This window comes from Leptopilina boulardi, unplaced genomic scaffold (genome assembly GCF_019393585.1).
Source record: "Leptopilina boulardi isolate dan_hultmark-lab unplaced genomic scaffold, ZJU_Lbou_2.1 LbouV2_310, whole genome shotgun sequence".
Lineage (NCBI taxonomy): Eukaryota > Metazoa > Arthropoda > Insecta > Hymenoptera > Figitidae > Leptopilina > Leptopilina boulardi.
In genome coordinates, this window is record NW_026137875.1 from 4747030 (window position 1) to 4771673 (window position 24644).

Below are 24644 nucleotides of genomic sequence, written 5' to 3' on the forward strand. Positions count from 1 at the left end.
AATTAATTTATAAAAAAAATCTTCTTCCATATTGGAACCGCCATTTTGAATTTTTAAAAACTCACATCGAAATCGTAGGGGAGACCGGGGCTGTTTGGCGCTGGGGTTGCTTGGCGCACTTGAGTTTATTCAAAAGTGTTAAGTTACATTAATTTTGCTTCCTCGTGGAGGAAGCTTTGTAGTCCTTTCATTTATAAAACTTTTTAAAGTGGCGGAAACAAATTTTTTTCTTTATAGAAACATGTTATATGAGATCCTGATCAATTGTCCGGATGTATGTATGTGTGTGTATGTGTGTGTGTGTGTGGATCCCTTTTTTGTTTAGAAGATAACTTTATCAGGTTTTAATGGATTTAGATAAAATTTGGTAGGCTCATTTATCATATTAATATCTCAAATCTGACCAAAGGATTTTGAAAAATATCCCAAAAAAAAAATTTTATCGTCTTTTTTCCAAAAATTTTTTTTTAATCGAAAAAATTTTTAAATAGAAAAATTTAAGGTTATATATAATAAAATCGTTTTCCTTACGTCAAGACGAATCGATCGATATATATAAAGTATACATTTGAAGTAAATTTAAAGAATTAATGAAAGTTAAAAAATCAAAAATTGACATTTTGGCAATAAAATTTTGCTTTCTCCACGAGGAAGCAAATTTTTTTGCTTATCGTAAAGAGGAAGCAAAATGTTTATGTAATGAACATCTGAATTTACAACTTGTTTCTCTTTATTCTGCTTAAAGTACTTGATGAACTGTAAGTTTGTACAAAATTTCATTAAGGCCAGGTCCAAGTGAGGCAGCGCCATCTACATTGATACTAAAATTTTGGAAAATTTTCAACAGCCTTTTCTTGAAAACAAGATGGTAAAATGCTTTTTCCTGTATGGATAATTGATTATTGGCAAGATATACACCAGCTAAAACTTTTTTTGAGTTAAAATAATTAAAAAAATTTCATGTCAATAAATTAAATATGAGCACTTTTTTCACAAAAACTGTAACAGTACTTTCTCAGAAATTACAATCAAAAATGCAATTTCCATTTGGAAAATTAATAAACGCTAAAAAATACACGACCTAAGATTTACCAATCACGAAAATAACAAAAAAAATTTTATTAAATATTTAACATATTGATACTGCTTTACTGATTGTGACAGTCCTTTGGTAGATTATGTATTTCAGGTGGTTAGCAACAGCGCCAATCTCCTCCTTTCGGCAAAACTGCGAAACGTCTGGTGACATATATAACCTGCCAAACGGCTGTCATAATGAGTAAAATATGTTATGTTAAAATACTTTTTTTTGTTATTTTCGTGATTGGTAAATCTTAGGTCGTGTATTTTTTAGCGTTTATTAATTTTCCAAATGGAAATTGCATTTTTGATTGTAATTTCTGAGAAAGTACTGTTACAGTTTTTGTGAAAAAAGTGCTCATATTTAATTTATTGACATGAAATTTTTTTTATTATTTTAACTTAAAAAAAGTTTTAGCTGGTGTATATCTTGCCAATAATCAATTATCCATAAAGAAAAAAGCATTTTACCTTCTTATTTTCAAGAAAAGGCTGTTGGAAAATTTCAAAAATTTTAGTTTCGATGTAGATGGCGCTGCCTCACTTGAATCTGGCCTTAATATTCATTAATTATTGTGGAGTATAGATTAAAATAACTGATTTTGGCACACTCCAAAGTAATTTTTTAACCTCTTCAATTTTTTTGTGATATCTTTTTAAAAAATTAATTTTAGAAGAGCTCAAATATTAAGTTTTGAGCTCTATACATTTGTTATTAAGAAACAAAAAAATTTTTTTTATTTATATTAAATGATTTTATAAAAAATTAATAAATATTTCAAAAGTACATTCGGGGTTAGGTGGCGCGGTTATCTGACAATTTCGTTAAATATTAATAAAGTGAAATTAATTATATGAAATTTACACATTAATAAGCACCAATAACAATTCTATTCAAAAAATTTAACCGAATAATGGTTTTTAAATATTCACAGCGTTATTATCAAAAAAAAAAAAAAAAAATTTTTGGTAATTTTACGATTTCATTTAAATCAAATTTCATTTAATTTAAATAAAATTTTCTAATTTTTAAATTTAAAATAATTTTATTGTAAAATTACAGTACAAGACTTATTTTGTTAAGTCTTATATTATTTAAACTTTAAATCATATAATTTAATTTCAATTTCACTTCTGCGCCACGCAACCCCGGGCCGGGGTTGCTTGGCGCGCTTGGCACAGCTTCAAATAAAGTGGTATAAAAATAAAAGTATTAAATATATTTCAACTTTCATTTTTTTTTTAATTAAAGCTGATATGTTATAACAAGTTTTCTATACATTAACTTTTTAAAAAAAGCAAAAATGAGTGAGTTACACAACAAAGAGTAAAAAGTGCGCCAAGTAACCCCGGTCTCTTCTAATTATTATTTTTGTTATTAAAATCATTGCAAGAAGAAAAAAATTAATTTTTCGAGATTAAAAGAAAATTTTCTCAATTTTTCAGAAAGAAAAAAAGTAATAAAATCTAAAATTTACTAGATTTACGATTTCATATCCTTTTTAAATATAGATTAAACTGTTTTTTTAAATGTTTATTTAAATTGACTGTAGTCTGCTATTGTTAAAACCGGTTTTTATGAATCAAGGTGACAATTTATTTATTTTTTTTTCATATATCTTTGTTTTCTTCTCCACACTATAATATGCAGACCACCCATTTTTAAAAGAATATATATACATTGTATTAAATTTTCTCGTTTCAGAACTCTTTGTTAAATTCAAATGTATCATCTTGGCTCTTGTATGTGTATCGGTATGTAATATATGTGGATACTGGATACAATAATATAAGTGAAGTTGAGTTTAGTATGTAAGGAGGAGGTGTGGTTGTAGTCTGAGAGCTGGTCGACCTCGTTTAGGACCGGTAAAATCATAAACCGAGCACTCCTGTTGGTCCATGATCTTATGGCGTGAAGACCATCACTCTCACAGTGTTGGGAATTCAAATTCATTCATCTTTATATATAAAGATTTTTATCTTCTTTATTTTACTCCCATTTTTTTTGTACGAAGGATAATTGTTTATCAATTATATAATAACAATAAACTGAGAAAATGATATTTTTATAGTACAACAAAATTATGTTTAATTCAAACTCAATATATCTTTGTAAAGACAAACATATTTCAGTTTAATTCAATAATAATTGTAGTACTAAATAATTGACAAAAATATATTTCACTTAAACATAAATTTTGTTTGATTCAAAATTTATATATTCTTGATAAGTTAAATATATTAAGTTTAAACGAAAATTAATTGATCAAGTAAATTATTTTATTTGTAGGGGAATAGTGTCAGGGTTGGACACAGTTTTGGTTTTTTGTTTATAAATATTTTGTTTAGATAAATTCAGTCAATTGTGGTATATGGGTGGAAAGATCTACAAAAGAGGAACACTTTTGCTGTGGACCGTAAATTGATTGGTCCAAAATTAAAAAAGTTATAAACATTTAAAAAAAAATCTAGTCAGGGTTGGACACTTTTTGAAAATCGAAACGCATTATTGGTAAAAACGTAAAATAACATTTGTAATGTTTTTTATTCTTATTTTTTCATGTTTATCTTTACTTATTGTTTACAAATTGTAAAGCTTCATGGGTTTAAAAAAGGAATGAACTCAAATTACAAAAAATAACTCTTTATTGTTCCAAATAACTCAATGAATTGATGCACAAAATTTATACAATTTAAGTATTATTTTTCTAATATCTTTGGCACAATTTTGCACTGAAATATCAATAAAATAAAATTTATTTATAAATTGTGTCAAATTCATAATTAATATGGGTGTCCAACCCTAACTAGAAGCATCATTTTCGAATTGTGCTAACCATAACCAGACATGTGTCGCGATTCGATTTTTCACTTTTTTTCTTCTTAAATTATGTACCCCACAATACATTCAATAAGCTTATCTTGCCGAATTCTTGCTTTTTTTATACATTTATTAGGTTTATTCACAAGTCAAACAAAACTTTTTTTGTCTCTTCGATTGCACCGAAGTCACAGGAGACGCTACTTTTGATTCTCCAAAAATGTAATGCCACAAAAAGTTAGGTTACACTACTAGAAGATTCGTCACGTACGCACACAGGTGGCGCTAGTGTTCTTATTTAAAAAAAGCCAAGTGTCCAACCCTGACACTATTCCCCTATTATATTGCGCACTTTGGATAAAAATAGGGTAAATTTAATACACACAGTATAAACTTTAACTTAAAATTATCTCCGAACGATACACGAAAAATAATTTTTTAATTTAAGAATCGTGTCAAAATCTTATAGACAATAAATATAAAATAATCAGTGGAGTATCCGAATTGTGACACTTTGCAGGAAATGTTAGCTTTTTTCGATACAGGGCGAGGAACTAGAATAGAGAAAAGCAGGGAGAGGCAGGTGTGAAAAATATAAATATATGGCATATTTCGGGCGTTCTATTGGACTTCTAGTGGAAATTTACTTGCGTCCATTCTAAACTAACCTTTAAATTTAAAGCAAACATTAACAATTAACAAAAAAGAACTTTGTTAAATTAAACAAAATTAGGTATTCACACAAATCTGTATTAAGAATTTTTTTTTAGTGTAAACACAATAATAAAAATATTAATAATAATGGATAACAATATTAACAACAACAATAATAAAAATAATAATAATAATCGAGGTGAGATTTTTGAGTTTCAAAATATAGATGTAAAAAAAAATTTTGTTTTCAATTTTTACTTTTACTTTTTACTTTTACCTTTTTTTTCTCATTTATATTATACACTCTTTTTTTCCAAAAAAAAAAAATTGTAATTGAAACGTTTTGTAATAATTATGAAGAGTATAATTATAATTTTCCTGAATTCTATGTTATTCGTCTATATATACCTATACAATCTTTAAAAAATTATATTTTGAACCGACTTTAAGAAAAAGTGTACACCGTTATATTTCTTTATTCGGGATTGCAAGAGAGCTCGTTAAATACGCAACAGGAAGTCATTTGTGTAAACGCGACAACTATGTCAATGGACCTCTCCTCCTCCTCTAAGATACTCAATTTCTGCAATTTCTGGAATTTTGTAATTTTATCAGAACAATATTCGCTTTTCAAGTATTAAACTTTTTCCTAAATGAAAAACATTTTATTATATAATAATACATAAACCCCTGTAAAGGAAGAAAAATATATATTTAATATTTGTGTCAAAGCTGAATTAATATTTTCCTTTGTTTAATTTTTATTAACTTGTAAATGTTTTTGTTTAAAGTGTACTATTATTAATTTTTTTACTATTTCACAAAAAAAGTTTTAATATTGAAACAAGTAAGTTTATAAAAATATAAATAAAATTTTTATCATTTTATTTTATTATTATTATTATTATTATATAATTACATTATAATATATATATATATATATATATATATATATTATTTTATTAAGTTTATAAAATTAAATTTTTACTTCTTAAAAAAAAAAAGAAATTAAATATTTTTCTCAAACAAATGAATCAATTCCTTTGATTTTTTAAAAATATTGACATGAAATTTAAAACAAATAAAAAGAATTGAGATTTCATTGCATCAGGAATGTGTTCTCGAATAATAATATTAAAATTCTTTTTGAATAAAACTAACACGTTTTCACCGCGAAGACTTAATTTCTGGAGATTTTTTTTTACATCAATGCATTCTTGTGCATTGAAATAAACCAGTTTTCAAGATCCAAAATCTTCGAATTCCAGGAAAGACTTGTTTGGAGAAAGTTCGATCACTTAACATGAAAACTAATGACCGTTGTTAAATTAAAATAATTTACATAAAGTTATATGAATTACATTTTTGAATATACGTTACTATTTATATATGTATACTGAATGTAATTAATTAATAACAATAATTGTAATTAAAACGAAAAATTTTAATTTAATTTGAAATTTTTTGCTTTTATTTTACTTGTATATATTTGTATTTTCTGATTGTTTATTTTCTAAATAATTTTTCTTTTTAACAAAGTACCTATCCAACTTTACTGTGAATAATATTTTTTCTAACCCTCTCTACATAGTTAGTCAAAACAAGAACCATTTAAATTTTTATTTGAACCAATCAGTACTAACGTAAAGATACGATTTATATTACTTGAGAAATTTCACGCTTCTTGTATACCCTAACCTTAAAAAAGCAACGTTTCCAAACGTTGTGCTTAGCCCTACTGAAAATTCTCATGTAGGATCTTATATAGGATCTCACATAAATTCATAATATTAAAATCCACATAAAATCCTATGTGTCATGTAAGAAACTATATATAGGATCTTATGAAAAATCATATAGGAAATTGAGACATGATTTGAAGTGGGATTCGATGTAAATTTTTATAAACGTATTTCTTAAGTAATAAATTATGTAAATTCCCATGTGAAATCCTACAATTTTTTCTGGTCACATTTTTTCCTTCAATTTCTTATGTCAATTTCCTTCGTGTTTTCTCATTAAAAAACATACTAAAATTCATTGCTCAATCCTTAACCAGAAATTTTCCTATATCAAATCATATATCAAATCTTTTTTTAAATTCATGAATAAAAAATTATTACAAAAAATCTGCCATGAAATCATATTAAAAATCCTCACGTGGGATCATATATATGATTGATTTGAACATAAGAAATCATATAGGATTTCATGTAGATTCTGAAATATATCTATATTAAGATTTCACATAGAATTATATATAGGAAACAATATAGGATTTCATATAGGAATTTTCAGTTGGCAGACGGCAATTTATAAAAATTAAAAATTATTTAATTAAAAATCAAATAATATTACTGCAATTCATCTGAAAAGAAAAAAAATTGTGTTTTTGCAATACACCTTCTGAGTTAGAGTCTCAGCTTTTATATAGTATTCAAGACTGATCTCAACTGTGAGAAAAAAAAAATTATCACCATCTGGCGGCGTAAGAGTGGAACTATGATGATTTACATCTATATTGGAATTTCCCATATAATTTCCTATATAATTTCATACATAATTTCTCATATAATTTCCGACTTGGTATCCTAGATGGACAAATAAAACAGTGAAATCCACACATGACATCCCACATAAATTCCTATATATGATTAATTCTTACATGAGATCCTATGTAGGATCCTATATAAGATCATACATAAAATTCTATACAGGATCCTACATAGGATCTCAGGTAAGAATTAATCATATATGAATATATATAAAAATCCATGTAAAATGTTGTGTATGATCTTATATAGGATCCTACATTAAATCCTATATAGGATCCTACATAGGATCATTTTAAAGATGATGAAACTGCATTTTCCCAAAAGACACCATGTAAAATGTGAAAAAATAAAATTGTTTATAGCTTTTGTCATAGTCAACCTCGAAATTTAAAAATTTAACTACATTTTTTTTAAACCAATATCTACCATTGTGGCCAAGTTTCATCAAAAATTCTCTGTCAATACAAAAATCGAGGGTTCTACCTGAAAGTTTTTTAAATATTTCTACACTTTATAATATTGAATACTATACACTATTATATATATATATATATATATATATATTTATTCTCTCTTATTTTATTTTAAAAAAAAGAATTCTTTCATGCCTTTATATTCCTTCATTATTTTCTACTTATTTTGTAACATTTTGCCATGTGTTCGCAAATCTACACAGCATTAGCTTGACAACAGTCTTCAAATGATAAATGATATCTATATAACTAGAATGCGCCTGAAGGCTCTTTGTATTATTCTCACTGGATTATTACAGTAAAGAGAACTGTAATTTCATATATATAAGAAATCTTTCTGCCTACTTTTTTACCGAGAATTATTTAAAACTGCAGAATAATAAAAATAAATTGCGACAACTGGAAATTCAATAAATTCCAAACAGAAAAACAGATGATCATTTAATCATTTCAAATGAATGTCTTTCAAAGTTTTATCTTTATTATTATTATATACATTGAACAAAAAAAACTGTTTCTCTTTTCTTCAACGTTCATCGATAGAAAAACATAAATCAACATTTTAGAATTTTAATTTAAAATTAATATTTTTTTTCTTGTAAAAAAAATTTTTAAATTGAGCCGAACTTTGATTTATTTATTAAAAATAATAGTAATTTTTAATAATAATAATAATAATAATAATAAATTAAAATAAAAAATTTAATTTTGTTATTTTGATAAATTTTTATAAAATTGATAATTTGGGTTCCTTTAAGGGTTAAAATAAGAAATCCCATGTATTTTTGAAAAATTCAAAATATTTTTCAAAATATTGCAAATTTAATTTTTTTTGGGTCAAACCATTATATTTCAACTAAAGTGGTCGCTGACTAATTTTTAAAAATTATAATACTTTGCAGGAATGATTTTGAAGTTATCAAGATCACGAAATGAAAAGAATTTTATTAAAAATTTAAATATTTATTGTAAAATATGAATTTAAAGTATATGAGGTGCTAAAAACTGTCAATTTTTTAGCCATTAGAAAATATGCAAAAAAACATAGAATTTACCATAAAAATAAAAAAAAATTATTGGAATTTACTAAGAATGAATAAATTTATCATTATCAAATGATATAATTATTTAAAGATGTGAAGTAATATATAAAATATGATTTCCAAGTGCACCTGTCAAATAACCTAATTTTGCGATTTTTATTCATTAATTATAAAAAATAGAAAACATTAAATTAAATAAAAACTTACCAAATATGAAGTTCTTGCCATAAACTTTTAGAATTTCTTTGCACTTTTCTTCTTTTCTATTCATAAGTATGAAAAATTTAAAAAATAAAATAGCTACTTTGTCTATTTTCACTATTTTTGAAAGTCAATAACTTTCTTGGAGAAAAATGAAAAAATATGGGGTTTCGAAAATTATTTAAATACACACTACATATACATTCACTGAAAATTTCGCATTGGTCCCGAAGCTATTTTCGAAGATAAAGTAAATTAAAAATTTCGTATTTTTTAGGCTATATGGACATGGATTTTAAATCAATGTGAAGGTGGTTCACTGGTGACGACAAACTTCACATTGATTTAATACCTTTAAAATCCATGTCCATATAGCCTAAAAAATACGAAATTTTTAATTTACTTTATCTTCGAAAATAGCTTCGGGACCAATGCGAAATTTTCAGTGAATGTATATGTAGTGTGTATTTAAATAATTTTCGAAACCCCATATTTTTTCATTTTTCTCCAAGAAAGTTATTGACTTTCAAAAATAGTGAAAATAGACAAAGTAGCTATTTTATTTTTTAAATTTTTCATACTTATGAATAGAAAAGAAGAAAAGTGCAAAGAAATTCTAAAAGTTTATGGCAAGAACTTCATATTTGGTAAGTTTTTATTTAATTTAATGTTTTCTATTTTTTATAATTAATGAATAAAAATCGCAAAATTAGGTTATTTGACAGGTGCACTTGGAAATCATATTTTATATATTACTTCACATCTTTAAATAATTATATCAATTGATAATGATAAATTTATTCATTCTTAGTAAATTCCAATAATTTTTTTTTATTTTTATGGTAAATTCTATGTTTTTTTGCATATTTTCTAATGGCTAAAAAATTGACAGTTTTTAGCACCTCATATACTTTAAATTCATATTTTACAATAAATATTTAAATTTTTAATAAAATTCTTTTCATTTCGTGATCTTGATAACTTCAAAATCATTCCTGCAAAGTATTATAATTTTTAAAAATTAGTCAGCGACCACTTTAGTTGAAATATAATGGTTTGACCCTTTTGTAATTTTTTTGATTTATTATATGATTTGTAATTTTTAACCAATTGGGATAATTTTTTTTAATTACTCGTATTTAGATGCTCATTCATAAAAAAAATATTGATAAAGAAAAATTTTAAAATTTTAATTGTTATTAAAAAAACAATTTAACATTTAAAATTCACTACTTTTTAAAAATTTTAGATGATACGTTTGAGAAATTTTATTGATAGTTTTGAAACAAACTTTTATTTAAATATTTAAATGCTTTATTAAAAATTTTCTTTTTTATCATCATTATTTTTCGAATTTTGTTATTTTTATGATTTTTTTTGTTGACTTTAATTTTCAAAAGCCTGCTTTTTTAATTTCTTTTTTTTTACTGAGATTGACGAATATTTTAAAAAAGTTTATGTACTTTTTTACGAGATGCTGTTAAAATTCGAACGCATTTCACAACTGCAACCACAAATTTGTAGCGAGACCTACATCTCCATTCAAGGCGTTCAATAGACCCTTTTGGTTTCTTAAAAGTATATATATATATATATATATATATATATATATATATATATATATATATATATATATATATTCAGAACCATAATCATCGTGATCCACAAATCATAGTAATCTAGTAAATTTATGCAAGAATACACGTGATTTTGCAAGCTTCTCTGATCGTTCTACTAAATTATTAGTTTCTCACATTTCGAAGACGTAACCTATAGAGAAGAGTTGGCAACAGTGGGTCACTTTTTATACAGACAATTTTATTTTAATTATTAAAATTAATTAAAAATATTATTTTTTTTGTGCACAATACAAAAGTATTGAGAGAAAAAAGAACTTGACAAAAGAACTCAGAAAAAATTGGAAAAAAAATTAAACTTAGAAAAAAGAATTCTTAATTTAAATATAAATAAATAAAAATTAATATATTTAAATATATTTAAACGATTTAGTTTAATTTAACACAGTTTGTAAGTTTTATTTTAATATATGGAAAATATCTATCTAGCCTCACCCTGCGTTTCTCTATTCTAGTTCCCCGCCCTGTATCGAAAAAAGCTACCATTCCCTGCAATGTGTAACAATTCGGATCTTCTACTAATTATTTTTATATTTATTGTCAATAAAATTTTGACACGATCAATATTATTTTTTGTTTTAAACTTAATTTATTATATATTATATATATATATATATATATATATATATTTTCTCAGTGTATTGATAATGTACGCGTTGTATTAAGATTGTACAGAGCAATTAAACATTTATTTATTTGTTTTAAATATATGTTTCGTTTATTTTATTAAATTTTTCAAATGAAACAAGAATTTGATTGAGCCAAATATACATTTAGTTTAACTTTAACTTGATTAATATTAGTTGACTAAAAGTTTGGTTAATTGAATATAGCAATACATTTATTTCATTGCGATTCAATGAAAATTTTGTTATTTCAAGCAAATTTTTTTGAGTGTAAAAAAAATATTACCAAATATTCATGATTTAATATAATAATTTCTTTATTCCTCTATATCAGTGATTTTGACTTTCTACATGAAAATAATAAATTTTTTTTTACAATTATAAATCCAAATCCATTTTATCCACCTTATTTGGGATGTTTTTTCAAATCTGGAATCTTTTCAAATATACAGTGGAATAGTTCATTTACAAAGTCACATTCATCGGTAATGTTTTTCGCTGTAATTTGAAAATTAATTTCATATATTAGAGAAACTCTATTTTATACAATTTATAAATATTATACACAAAAATGCTTCTAAATCTTACATGTTTCAGCGCACTCGGTTGCTGCATTAATCATTGCATCAGCTTTATCTCCTAAATGTTTTGGAGCATTTTCCCTCATTTTATCCAAATTTAATTTATTACCGGCTTCAAGCTGTAAAAATTCATTTAATTTATTTTCTACCAATATTATTTAAACACTATATCTAGAATTTATATTAAAAAATTGAGATTTTTGTATGTTCTTTGGTTTTTAAATTTACGAAATCAATCATTGTAAAAAGTTTATAAATATTTTGGTTTTATTTTTTTTTCATATATGAGGCAAAATTCCTGAAATGTCCGAACAAAAAATTAAAAGTTCTCGAATTTAATCCATACTTTTCTAAAATGTTGTTATTGTTGGTGAAAGTCTAAAAATCAATTATTATTGAATTTAATAAAATAATTTTTGAATTACAACGTTTTTAATTTTTGACTTTTGAAAAAAAATTTTTTTTTCAATGTACAATATTTATAAGTAGAATGCATAAAAGTTAACATATATATAATGATTTTTAAAGCTTTTTTGACGAGCTACACGCTCTTAATAAAAATTTTTTTTTTTAAATAACATTTGACCTTGAAATTCAAGGTCAAAATGTTAATTTACGTTTATCTCAAAATCGGATTTTTTAAAATTATTTTTAACTATCTCAATGGAAAGCTTGACTAATTTCCTATAAAATATGTAATTTTCAGAGTGGGACCTTTTAAAGTTTTTGAGATATTAATTAATTAATTAATTAATGTTTATAACAAATGAAATATTTTACAAACGAATAAAGTTACCGTAATTCTGAAGTTAGTAATTGAAAGTTAACGTAATTCCGCATCCAACGAGCCCTATATGAAGTATTTTGGATAAGTAGATTGTTAATAAACAATTAGTTAACATTGCAATTGTTTATTAACAATCTACTTATCCAAAATACTTCATATAGGGCTCGTTGGATGCGGAATTAGCTTAACTTTCAATTGGTTAGTTTAGATTTATGATAACTTTATTTGTTTGTAAGATATTTCATTTTTTATTGTTATTTAACTAAAATTGAACAAAAATACTTCATATAGGGCTTTTGGATGCTTGTTGTTAGTAAAAAATAAAATATTTTACAAACAAATAAAGTTATGGTAATTCTGAACTTACCAATTGAAAGTTAAGCTAATTCCGCATCCAACGAGCCCTATATGAAGTATTTTGGATAAGTAGATTGTTAATAAACAATTGCAATGTTAACTAATTGTTTATTAACAATCTACTTATCCAAAATACTTCATATAGGGCTCGTTGGATGCGGAATTACGTTAACTTTCAATTACTAACTTCAGAATTACGGTAACTTTATTCGTTTGTAAAATATTTCATTTGTTATAAACATTAATTAATTAATTAATTAATATCTCAAAAACTTTAAAAGGTCCCACTCTGAAAATTACATATTTTATAGGAAATTAGTCAAGCTTTCCATTGAGATAGTTAAAAATAATTTTAAAAAATCCGATTTTGAGATAAACGTAAATTAACATTTTGACCTTGAATTTCAAGGTCAAATGTTATTTAAAAAAAAAAATTTTTATTAAGAGCGTGTAGCTCGTCAAAAAAGCTTTAAAAATCATTATATATATGTTAACTTTTATGCATTCTACTTATAAATATTGTACATTGAAAAAAAAATTTTTTTTCAAAAGTCAAAAATTAAAAACGTTGTAATTCAAAAATTATTTTATTAAATTCAATAATAATTGATTTTTAGACTTTCACCAACAATAACAACATTTTAGAAAAGTATGGATTAAATTCAAGAACTTTTAATTTTTTGTTCGGACATTTCAGGAATTTTGCCTCATATCTTTTCCTTATGGGAAATTAATTTTTGACCATCAAAAATATATTTATTATATAAAAAAATTATTTTTTTTTTTAAATTGATCTGTATTTTTTATAATCATTTTTTTTATATACATACATAATATAATTATACTGGTACTTACACTACCATCCTTCTTCATAACACATGCGTGAATACAACGGAATTCTGGTTTTTTCATATTCTTTCCAGGACCCTCTTTGAGTGCAGCTACAATATATTTTAACAATTAAGACTTTTACGATTATGTGAATTGTTATGATTATACATGTAAATATTCTACACAGGTTTTCTCGAAAAAATACTGTTAAGTTTACAACAAAATTTTAACTTAAAATATATTTTAAATGTAAAATTACAACAATCGCATAACTTTCAAGTTGACCAAAAAAGAAATGAATAAAGAATTACTTTTTTCCACATTTGGTACTATTAATATTTCAACAATACCAGAAAGATTTTCTTTAACAGTAGACAAATATTTAGTAATTTTTAAATAAAAAATATTTTACATAAATAGTAATTAATTTCGTAAGTTTTCAAATTTAGCGCTACTTATTTAAGTTGGCAATACCGTTCCTGCTGTTAAAACACATGTTTTCATTTTTCTAACCTAAAAACATATTTCACTTTTTTACGTAACTAAACGAAGTAGTATAAGGAGACATATCACCTGTGGCCGGCTCTAACGGAATGTAGCCCCGTTTTCGGTATTCACAGTTCTGAAATTTTCACCAATCTAATTACACTTGCGCCTCTAGAGGGAAACCTTGGTATTAAAATCACGTGTTTACAGAATACAGAGTTTAATACCAAAATTTCCCGCGGTTGGCGCAAGTGTAATTAGATTGGTGAAAACTTAAGAACCGTGAATACCGAAAACGGAGCCATCTTTCATATACAGCGATATGTCTCCTTATACTATTTCGTGCTTAACTACAAGCAATTTTCAATTAAATACATATTAAATTAAGTCTAGCATATTATTTACGTTTGGTAATTATTATATTTCATGTATTTGTTCAAAATTATTCGTTATTTGACAATATTTTTCACTTTTTCTTATTCTCAAAATGAATCGTGCCATGTTTTATTTCAATAAATTTTTTCACGTATTTTCAGATTGAAACAAAAAAATTTCATTTTTAATGAGCTTAATTTTTGGTGCTTTTAAAATTTGAGCAACGAACACTACTCAAATTTGTCTCTACTTTTTTTTGTGTTCAAAGAAACGATTTTTGACCTATTTAAAGCTTCAAAAAGTCTTAACAGAATATGTTAAATCTCTTAAATATAATTTTTAATAAAATTCTGATACCTTCTGATATTCCAAGTTCTTTGGCGCATGCTAAAAACATTTCCTTATTTCCATGCACTGTGCTCATCTATGTACATTAAAAAGTGAATACAATTTTTAATAAATAAATATTTATTTGTAAAAATATTAAGTTTTAGTCGATTTAATTTTTGAAACACTACTCACCATTTGAAAGAGTACAACTCCTGCGAAAAATAGTACGTATTTCATGATTATTTTAAGAGTATATTCTTGTTCACTGTGAATTTTGTATTGTCGTCAAATGAACTGTGATGGTATACGAAAAGAAACTGCAGTATTTATATGTTTACGAAACTGCATCTTCTTTCACAAAAACTATTACAGTTTTCCAAAAAAAAAAAAAAGAACAATTGTAATATTTTTATAGCAGGAAATGAATTTTTCATAATAATTTAACACAGCATTTTGCTGTTTAGATAATTCTATTTAGTCACTTATTTTCAGTTTATGACTTTCAAATGCATAGAAATTAACGTCATGTGTAAATAGAGTAATTACATTTTTAGTATTATTTTAAGACTCTTTATAGTCTTTTTTTTTTATATGTGCAAGAGAATCAATTTTATGCACGTGTATTAATCATAACCTCATTCTATAACATATATATGATATATAACATATGTGAGTGCGCATGTGCATAGTATACGTAAAAGACCATTTACATTCACTGTTCTTAAAAGTAGCCTTTTTCGTCCCTGTAAGAGGGCTTGCATTAAAAAATATTTAAAACTTTCAATTTCTAACAATTAATTTTTTTCTCCAATTTTTTTTTTAATACTAACTAGGGCAAATGTTCTAATTACGGCGCGGTTCAAGTGAAAACACCTTTGAAATAGAAAATTCGACATTTCTATTGTATAAAGTCAATAATATTAAACTAAAAGCTTATATTATTTAGATATTAAAAAAAATTTTTAACTATTTAAAAATTGATTATTCAAACAAATATGAATAATTAAAACTAATACCATACACGGAGAAAAAAGATTTCTTTTATAAAGTAACTTTTACTACTTTCAGAGTAAAACTGGACCAACTCGAAGTTTCTGCGCATCTCTGGCAATTTTTACTCCAAAAGTAGTAAAATTTACTCTAGAAATAGTAAAACTTACTACGGAAACAGTAAAATTTACTACAGAAATAATAAATTTTACTATTTTTGGAGTAAAAATTGCCAGAGATGCGCAGAAACTTCGAGTTGGTCCAGTTTTACTCTGAAAGTAGTAAAAATTACTTTTTCTTTTTCTCCGTGTAATTTTCTATTACGGCGTGTTTGTATCAGTTTCGGTGTATCAATTAAGGTGAATAAAATAACGTGTATTTTGAAGATACTTTGCCCACCGTAATTGAAGCCAATGGAAAAAAATGTTTCAATTACGGTGAGGGAAAAAATTTGATCTCAAATAATTAAATTAATAATTGTTTAAAATGTGCATCTTTATTAGTAATTGTATTAAAAAAAAAAGGTTAAAATAATTTTTTTAAATCATTTTGCAACAATTATATTAAATATAATAGTAATAGTTATTTTTTATGAACGCGCCGTAATTGGCGCATTCGCCGTAATTGATTAATCAATTTTTATTTATTAGCATCAAATAAACTTATACTTAAAGTGATCAAAATTATTTTATAAAATAATTGTTTCTTTGACCCTATATCAATGTTAGAATTTCTTTGATTTAATGCATTTCTAAAAAGAACATATTGTAATTTTTTGTGTTTTCTATAAAAAAAATTTACTACTGGCGCAGTACTGGCGCGGTACTAATACCAATACTGCACTAGTAGACTGTGTCAATTTTTGATAAAGTAGAGAAAATTTAAATTAGATAAAAGTTTTTTTTTACTGGTTGGAGGGGGGGGGAGAGACAGAAAAAGAGCGTTATTTTTTTAAAAGTAAAAGTCGCAGCATCGTTATATAAAGTAATTCAAGATGAAGTACGGTTGGTGGTAAGAGCATATATATATATATACATATATGTTAAAAGGCGTCTCCTTGAAACGTTACTGTGGAATTTAATCTTTTCTGTGTCCGAACGAAGGTTAAGTCTCCTTGAACCGGGGTAGTTGACGTCGCAAACCATCTGAACATGCGTGGGATAATGGACACATTCTAAAGAAACATTATTTTTAATTTTCAATCTTTTTTTATTTTTTTTTTGAAAAATTATCAAAAGATTTAATATGGTCTTTTCATCTATAAATTTCTCACAACCAATCTCAAAATATAAATCTGTAAATATAATCTGTAAATTCGAATTAGGGAGAATTCATTCACTAATTCAAATTAGTAGAAATTTTCACTAATGTTTTTACAGTGAGAAAACGATATTTTTAGTTCAATTATATTATGTTTAATTCACACTTATAACTTTGCTTAGTATTGGGAACGGTGGTCTAGTAACAATCTAGTAACTTTGACCCATTCTCTCCCTCCATTTTGTTTTTTCTACTCTTTCTAACCTATTAATTGAAGAGAGACAAAGAAAGAAAATGGAGGGAGAGAATGGGTCCCCACCAGATGGCGTATTGCAGTTTAGCCGATCCCAATTATTTTATTATATTTAAGTTTAATTCAATAATATAGTTTTGTTGATAAAATATATTTCATTTAAACATAAATTTTATTTGATTCAAAATTAGTAAGTTCTTGATAAGTTAGATATATTAAAATATTACATTTCAATGAAGAATAATTGATTTTTTAAGTTAAGAATCATGTCAAAATCTTATTGACAAATATAATCAGTGGGAACATCTAAATTGTGACACTTTGCAGGTAATGGTAGCTTTCTTCGATACAGGGTGGGGGATTAGAATAGAGAAAAGCAGGGTGAGGCAGGTGTCAAAAATATAAAGATAGCCCAGTTTAAACTAACCCATAAGTTTAAATCAAACATATTATAATTTTCAAAAATTCTAAAAAAAATCAAATTTTGTAAAATTTCAATTCGTGAAATTTTTCAACAAATTGTTTTTTCTTATAAATGAAACGTCTTCCATATATAAAAGAGGAATTTTTCGCAAGGATCACGTTGCAGAGACCCCCGTTGAGAGTTAATTGATCATATTATTCAATTTATCATGTAGACTGAATCTTCTTCAACCCCACTCGCAACTTTTATTTTGACTATATATATATATATTCATCTTGCAGTTGCCCAAAGAAAACAACATTTTTAATTCTTTACTTTCAATATTATATTCAGAAGTACAAATTTTATTTTTGTGTTTCATATACTCTCTAAATTTGAATTAGTAAATTCTCCAATTTAAATAAGTGAAAATTTCTACTAATTTTTAGTCATTTATCACTAAAACTACAATAAAAAAAATTATTACTAAATCAAATAATAATATTTTATTAAAAATTAATAGAAATTTCTACTAATTTTTATAGTAACTTTTTTCAAATAATATTATTTTACTAATTAATAGTAGAAAAAAAATTGATTACCATCGAATTAGTAAAATTTAATTAATTCAAAAACAAAAAATGAGTCACTAATTCAAATTAGTTAAAATTTTTACTAATTCAAATTTAGAGAGTAAATATTTTAATCTCAAAATTCTAACATAATAAATAAATTTTTTTTTTCATTTTTCTTGTACACATATATTGTTATAGAATTTAATCTTTACAAACTTTTCCCTGACATATCAGACGAGTGATCTCTTTATTTATGTTATTCACTTAATTTGCATGATGATAAAATCTAACGCATGGAAAGTCTCTTTGCTATATAGTTGGTTCCCTGGTGAATTAAACTCAAGGAGTGTTAATAATGGCAATTGACTAGCCTGCCAACAGAGAAAGAGAAAGAAACCAAGTTGAGTTATTCTTCTCTTCGTTCGCACAAGTCATTAATGATCCTTGTATGGATTTTTATTCCAATCAGTCAAGTTCACAGTAAACTCTCTGGGCTATTAGCCTTGCAATTTCTCCCCGCGAGAGAGAAGTGTATAGTATTTTTTTTTTCATTCTTCATTCGAAATCATTAAACTCAAATTATTATTATTATTAATGTGAGAATGCATTTAATTGTTAGTTACATCGTCATTAATAATAAAATATTAATTTCATGACTATTCGCTTTTCAAAAGAAAAAGTAAATAATAATTAAGAATGCAATTTTTGTATACTAAAAAATAGGAAAATTAATAATATAATATAATTATGAAATAATCATGCGCCTCTTAAAACAAAATTGGAGTAATGCGAGAAATAAAAAAAATAAATAAATAAATAAATCTGCGATTAAATTATAATCAAAATAGGATATCCACCTGATATCCTCTGCTTCCTGTTATAAGACAGGAAGGCAGGGCTCGGTGGCAGCGAATTCCAATTTGATGACGCGTTCTCGACACTTAAAAGGAAACACCGAGCGCGATTGACATTCTGCAGTAACCTGACTTGGTACTGTCAATAAGACATCGGCATATATTGCAACTTGAGAATAAGAAACAATAGTTGCGTTAAGTTGATAATATGTATGTTGCGCTCATTCTTTCTTTGAAAAACGTTTATATATACTATTTTGGTCATTGAGACTCTCATTAGGAAACTACATTACATTATTTATAATTATGTAATTCTTTTCAAAACTATCTCACAAGTACGTAATTTGCTGCCTTAATTTGTTTCTCATTAAAAACAATATATTAAAATTAATTAACTTTTCGTAATGTATGAAATTTGTTATTTAGAACAATTTCTTTTTCGATAAAAAAAAAACTTTTGTAAAAAAAATTTTTAGTTTTTTTTTAATTCAAAAATTTTTTTCATATTGAAAATTAATTTTTTGCGCGCCAACCCCCATTATTTTCCACTATAATGCTTAATATTTTTTTAAAGGTTTGCAAGTATTAAAATTATTTAAATTTTGAGGTTATGTTCGTTTCTTGAAGTTATGTTTGTCGGACATAGTCTCAAACCCAACAGGTCAGTCCATTGACTTATCTCCTTGAATTTTGAGGTTATGTTTGAACTAAGGCCTTGAATCCTAAAAAGCCTAAACAGCCTTATATAGGTATATATATATGAGTCATTTCACGTCAAGAGTAACCAACCTAAGACCTATATTTTACTTACTATGTCAAATACTCGTTAGGTACCAAATTTTTTTTGGCATAATTTTTATTTCACAGAATTTCCTTTTACCCAATTTAATTTAGCCTAATTTTCATTCAAGAGAATTTTAAGTGATATGAATTTTGAAATATAAAAATTTCACAAAGCTGAAGTACGCAATGTTTCTGATAATCGATTTTTAAAGAAATAATTTTTTAAAATGAAAAATTCTATAATTTTATGACTAAAAAATATTTTTTTTTTAATTTGTTGATTAATGAAAACGGCAAAAAATTATAGAATTTTTCATTTTAAAAAATGTTTTCTTTAAAAATAGTTTATCATAAACGTTGCGTATTTCAGCTTCATAAAATTTCTAATTCACTAAATCTTAATTTGTTTGAATTTTTATTTTGCACGAATTCTTATTTGAAATGAAACAGCCGACGCTTCCCAAAATTTCTGCTGGGTTCAAAACTATGTCCGATAAAAAAAAACCTTAAATTCCCTTAACCAAAAAACGAACATAATAATTTTAATATTTGCATGACTTTAAAAAATTAAGCCTTAAAAAGGAAAGTAAAATATTTTTAATTCTCTGATTTAAAGATACTATTCCCGGTTATTCGCAACTTCCTGATTTTTTAAAATTGTAACATGAAATTGTAACTAAAATCTGTTCTTTTTAACAGTACGAGACCTTCGTGCGCTGATTATTGTCTTTTGATCATTAAATTATTTTGAATTAATAAAACAGTAGTGTAATGATGTTTTATATGATATTTTATGTTGCTATTATATTCGGCTAATTGATTTTATTAGTTTTTACTAAAAAGCGTTAAACATGTAACGCAGAACGCTTTGATATGACCTTTTTATAACAGGATTATTTTTTTTATGAGATTAAATATAATTTTAGGAGTAAAAAATTAAAAAAAAAAAAATTAAATGTAGGTTATACAGTTTTACAACATTGTAACGCTTTAAAATAAGTACTTGTTACTCGTGTAAGAACTTGTATTTTCATATATGCTAAATGGTAAATCTTACGACTTTACACGTCACTTTATTTTGTGTTCTGTTCTTGTCTTTCTGCCCTTTTTGCCTCTTGTAGATTCCTCGAGCACAGTTCAAGGCCTTCGTGGGAAGTTACAGATAAAATATTGCTGTAGTTTCTCTACCTTTTATTTTTTTTCTATTATTTTACATAACGTCAATCGAGACTGTTATATGGTACAAAAATCACAATCTTTTTTTGTGAAACAAAACTAACAGTAAACAGTATCTTCAAAATTGGAAGTTACTAAAATATAAAATACATTAAGCATCTTACATTTAAGAGGCAATAGTTAACCTCAAAATTTTTTTCATCAAAAATACGTAAAGCACTTTAGCAAAGATACTATTAAGGCCAGGTCCAAATGAGGCAGCGCCATCTACATTGAAACTAAAATTTTGGAAAATTTGCAACAGCCTTTTCTTGAAAACAAGAAGGTAAAATGCTTTTTCCTTTATGGATAATTGATTATTGGCAAGATATACACCAGCTAGAACTTTTTTTGAGTTAAAATAATAAAAAAAAATTTCATGTCAATAAATTAAATATGAGCACTTTTTTCACAAAAACTGTAACAGTACTTTCTCAGAAATTACAATCAAAAATGCAATTTCCATTTGGAAAATTAATAAACGCTAAAAAATACACGACCTAAGATTTACCAATCACGAAAATAACAAAAAAAAATTTTATTAAATATTTAACATATTGATACTACTTTACTGATTGTGACAGCCCTTTGGTAGATTATGTATTTCAGGTGGTTAGCAACAGCACCAATCTCCTCCTTTCGGCAAAACTGCGAAACGTTTGGTGACATATATAACCTGCCAAACGGCTGTCATAATGAGTAAAATATGTTATGTTAAAATACTTTTTTTTTGTTATTTTCGTGATTGGTAAATCTTAGGTCGTGTATTTTTTAGCGTTTATTAATTTTCCAAATGGAAATTGCATTTTTGATTGTAATTTCTGAGAAAGTACTGTTACAGTTTTTGTGAAAAAAGTGCTCATATTTAATTTATTGACATGAAATTTTTTTCATTATTTTAACTCAAAAAAAGTTTTAGCTGGTGTATATCTTGCCAATAATCAATTATCCATAAAGGAAAAAGCATTTTACCTTCTTGTTTTCAAGAAAAGGCTGTTGCAAATTTTCCAAAATTTTAGTTTCAATGTAGATGGCGCTGCCTCATTTGGACCTGGCCTTAACATCTTAAACTAAGATATTTCAAATAACTAAAAAGTTACTACCAAAACATCTTATGTTAAGATACTTCTTTTTGCTGTGTATTTCTTTGTTAAAAAATGATTTTCTATGCAAAACATTATTATGAAATTTTTGTGACCTATACCTATAACATAATTCTTTTATATAACTTTTATTATCAAACAGTTTGATAGAATATAACGTTTATCAAATTAGATTTCGAAGATGTATATATATATTATAATTAATATATATGGAATGAAATGTCAGAATGTATGAAAAGAAAATATTTCGATACGATGTTACAAGGTCAATGAACCAATAGAAATTAAAAGACTAAAATTATACATGCGCGCCGAGATTAGAGAGGACAGGGAGACTGGATGGACCTATTCATAATAATATAATCTCGAGCACAATAACGGTCCCTGCCTATAGGAATTGTCAAGGTTAATTAATCTCATTTATTATAAAAATTGACACACATACCTGCGTGCATGAGTTATAAATATTCTATAATCAAAACCACATAAATGAAACATGAATGTCAAGGCTAATGACAAATATCTCCAGAAACCATGCACTCTCTAAATCTGAATTAGTAAAAATGTTTACTAATTTGAATTAGTGACTCACTTTTTGCCTTCTGAATTAGTAAAATTTTACTAATTGTTAGTAAAAGTTACTAAAAATTAGTAAAATTTTACTAATTCAGAAGCAAAAAGTGAGTCACTAATTCAAATTAGTAAACATTTTTACTAATTCAGATTTAGAGAGCAGAACTATTTTACTTCTAATTATTCCAATATTAGAAATTTAATTTTAAATTCATAATTTTTTTGCAATTGAAAAATTTTTTTATTTGCAAAAAATATAGACCGTTTAATTTTTAATAACAAGAGACATTAATAACAGGCACATTATTAATATAATTTCGAATGACAGTTGTATATAATAAATAAGTTAAATAACACAATTAATAAATATATAATAAATAAATAATAAATAAAAATTAAAAAAAAAAAAATTAAAAAATTGCATCGGCCGGGAATCGAACCCGGGCCGCCCGCGTGGCAGGCGAGCATTCTACCACTGAACCACCGATGCTGTTGAAATCGAGTTTCTTGCAAAAGGTAGCGAAATTTTTGTGTCAATTTTATTCTTTAAGTAAACATAGTTGAAACGGTGTATGAGCTTATAGATTTTCTCCTTTCTATTCCAAGAATATCGTAAACCTTATCGTGCAGTTAGTTACAGGTATGTGTATATATATAGAATCATAAGTGTTACTACAACTTATTGAATAATGTATTACGTTATTGTTATTTTCCTTATAATAATTATTATTATTATTTATTGATTATAATACTATTACTAATATAATAGAAATAATAGATTTATTATTATAATAATAATTATTATTATTACAGATATTTTAAGAAAAATTAATAATTATAATTTAATTAGTTAAAAAATTTGTTATGTAAATTTAAATTCACATTTGAACGATAAGAATTGGCAAAAATTTAAAGTAGCTTAGATTTTATTACATCTCAATCAATCGTATAAAGTAGTCAATTGCCCTTTATCAACGAATGTCAATCAGAAACAAGCAAAAAAAAACATGCTTAGATATTTTAAACCTTCAAAATAATCTTTTTTTTCTAATTTAAATAAACAAAATTGAAATTAATGTGACAATTTTAATAATACTTAATTACGCACTATATATAATACTATTTAATTAAATTAATACACGATGAAATTTCAACTTTTCACTGAGAAAAATGTTTAGTCAGAGCAGCCAAAATTTGGTTGGGCCAACAGAAAAATTTTGTTGGTATTTAAGCAACCAAACTATTTGTTTGAATCAACCAAAAAATTTGGTTGAGTGTTTTTTTGTTCAAATAACAAAAATGTTTGGTTAGCTCAACCAAATTTTTTTGTTAGATCAACAAAAATGTTTTGTTGATCAAACCAACAGTTTTTTTTTATAAAATTAAAAATTTAATTGTACCTTATTTCTTTTCATTTTAACTTTTTTATTTATTTTTCTATTTATTTATTATTAATTTAACGTTTAATTTATATTTATCCAATTGAAATATTTGTGGACTTTGAAAAATCTAATCTCCGCCTGGGATCGAACCTCTGTTTTAAAACTAAAGTTCTAACCACTGGACTACCCATCCTTGTGAGAGATTTAGATTAACTTTTCTCTTAAGCTATGAGCTGAAAGCAAATCAAATTTTTTGGTTGTCTCAACCAAATTTTGGTTGGGACAACAAACGATCATTTGCTTTTTTAGACCAAACTATTTTGTTGTGTTAATCAAATTATTTTGTTGTCGTAACCAAATTTTGGTTGGAATTTAAAAACTCCACGACTTTGTTTCAGCCAAGCAAAATTTGGTTA

The 24644-nt window shown here is 25.3% G+C and overlaps 2 protein-coding genes and 1 non-coding gene across 6 annotated transcripts in view; 1 reads left to right on the forward strand and 2 right to left on the reverse strand.

Moving 5' to 3' along the window:
- Positions 1-24644, forward strand: part of LOC127283559 (uncharacterized) — a 135417-nt gene that overhangs the window by 65168 nt on the left and 45605 nt on the right. The gene's annotated exons all lie outside the window — the stretch shown is intronic.
- Positions 11383-15184, reverse strand: LOC127283609 (uncharacterized). Its single transcript, XM_051308600.1, has 5 exons — positions 15030-15184; positions 14865-14931; positions 13671-13756; positions 11679-11790; positions 11383-11588 (listed from the first exon to the last, which is right to left on the reverse strand). Exons 1-5 carry the CDS (start codon positions 15072-15074, stop codon positions 11497-11499), a joined length of 402 nt encoding a protein of 133 aa, XP_051164557.1. The 5' UTR covers positions 15075-15184; the 3' UTR covers positions 11383-11496.
- Positions 23266-23336, reverse strand: Trnag-gcc (transfer RNA glycine (anticodon GCC)). Its single transcript has one exon. It is a non-coding gene; the product is annotated as a tRNA-Gly (tRNA).

Excerpts from the sequence above, each read along its gene's own strand:
- LOC127283609 (XM_051308600.1), bottom strand. The coding sequence starts at position 15,074 with ATGAAATACGTACTATTTTTCGCAGGAGTTGTACTCTTTCAAATG. Across the intron at positions 11,791-13,670 it reads TTATGAAGAAGGATGGTAGT|CTTGAAGCCGGTAATAAATT; the intron begins GTAAGTACCAGT and ends GAATTTTTACAG. Across the intron at positions 11,589-11,678 it reads AACCGAGTGCGCTGAAACAT|CGAAAAACATTACCGATGAA; the intron begins GTAAGATTTAGA and ends TTCAAATTACAG.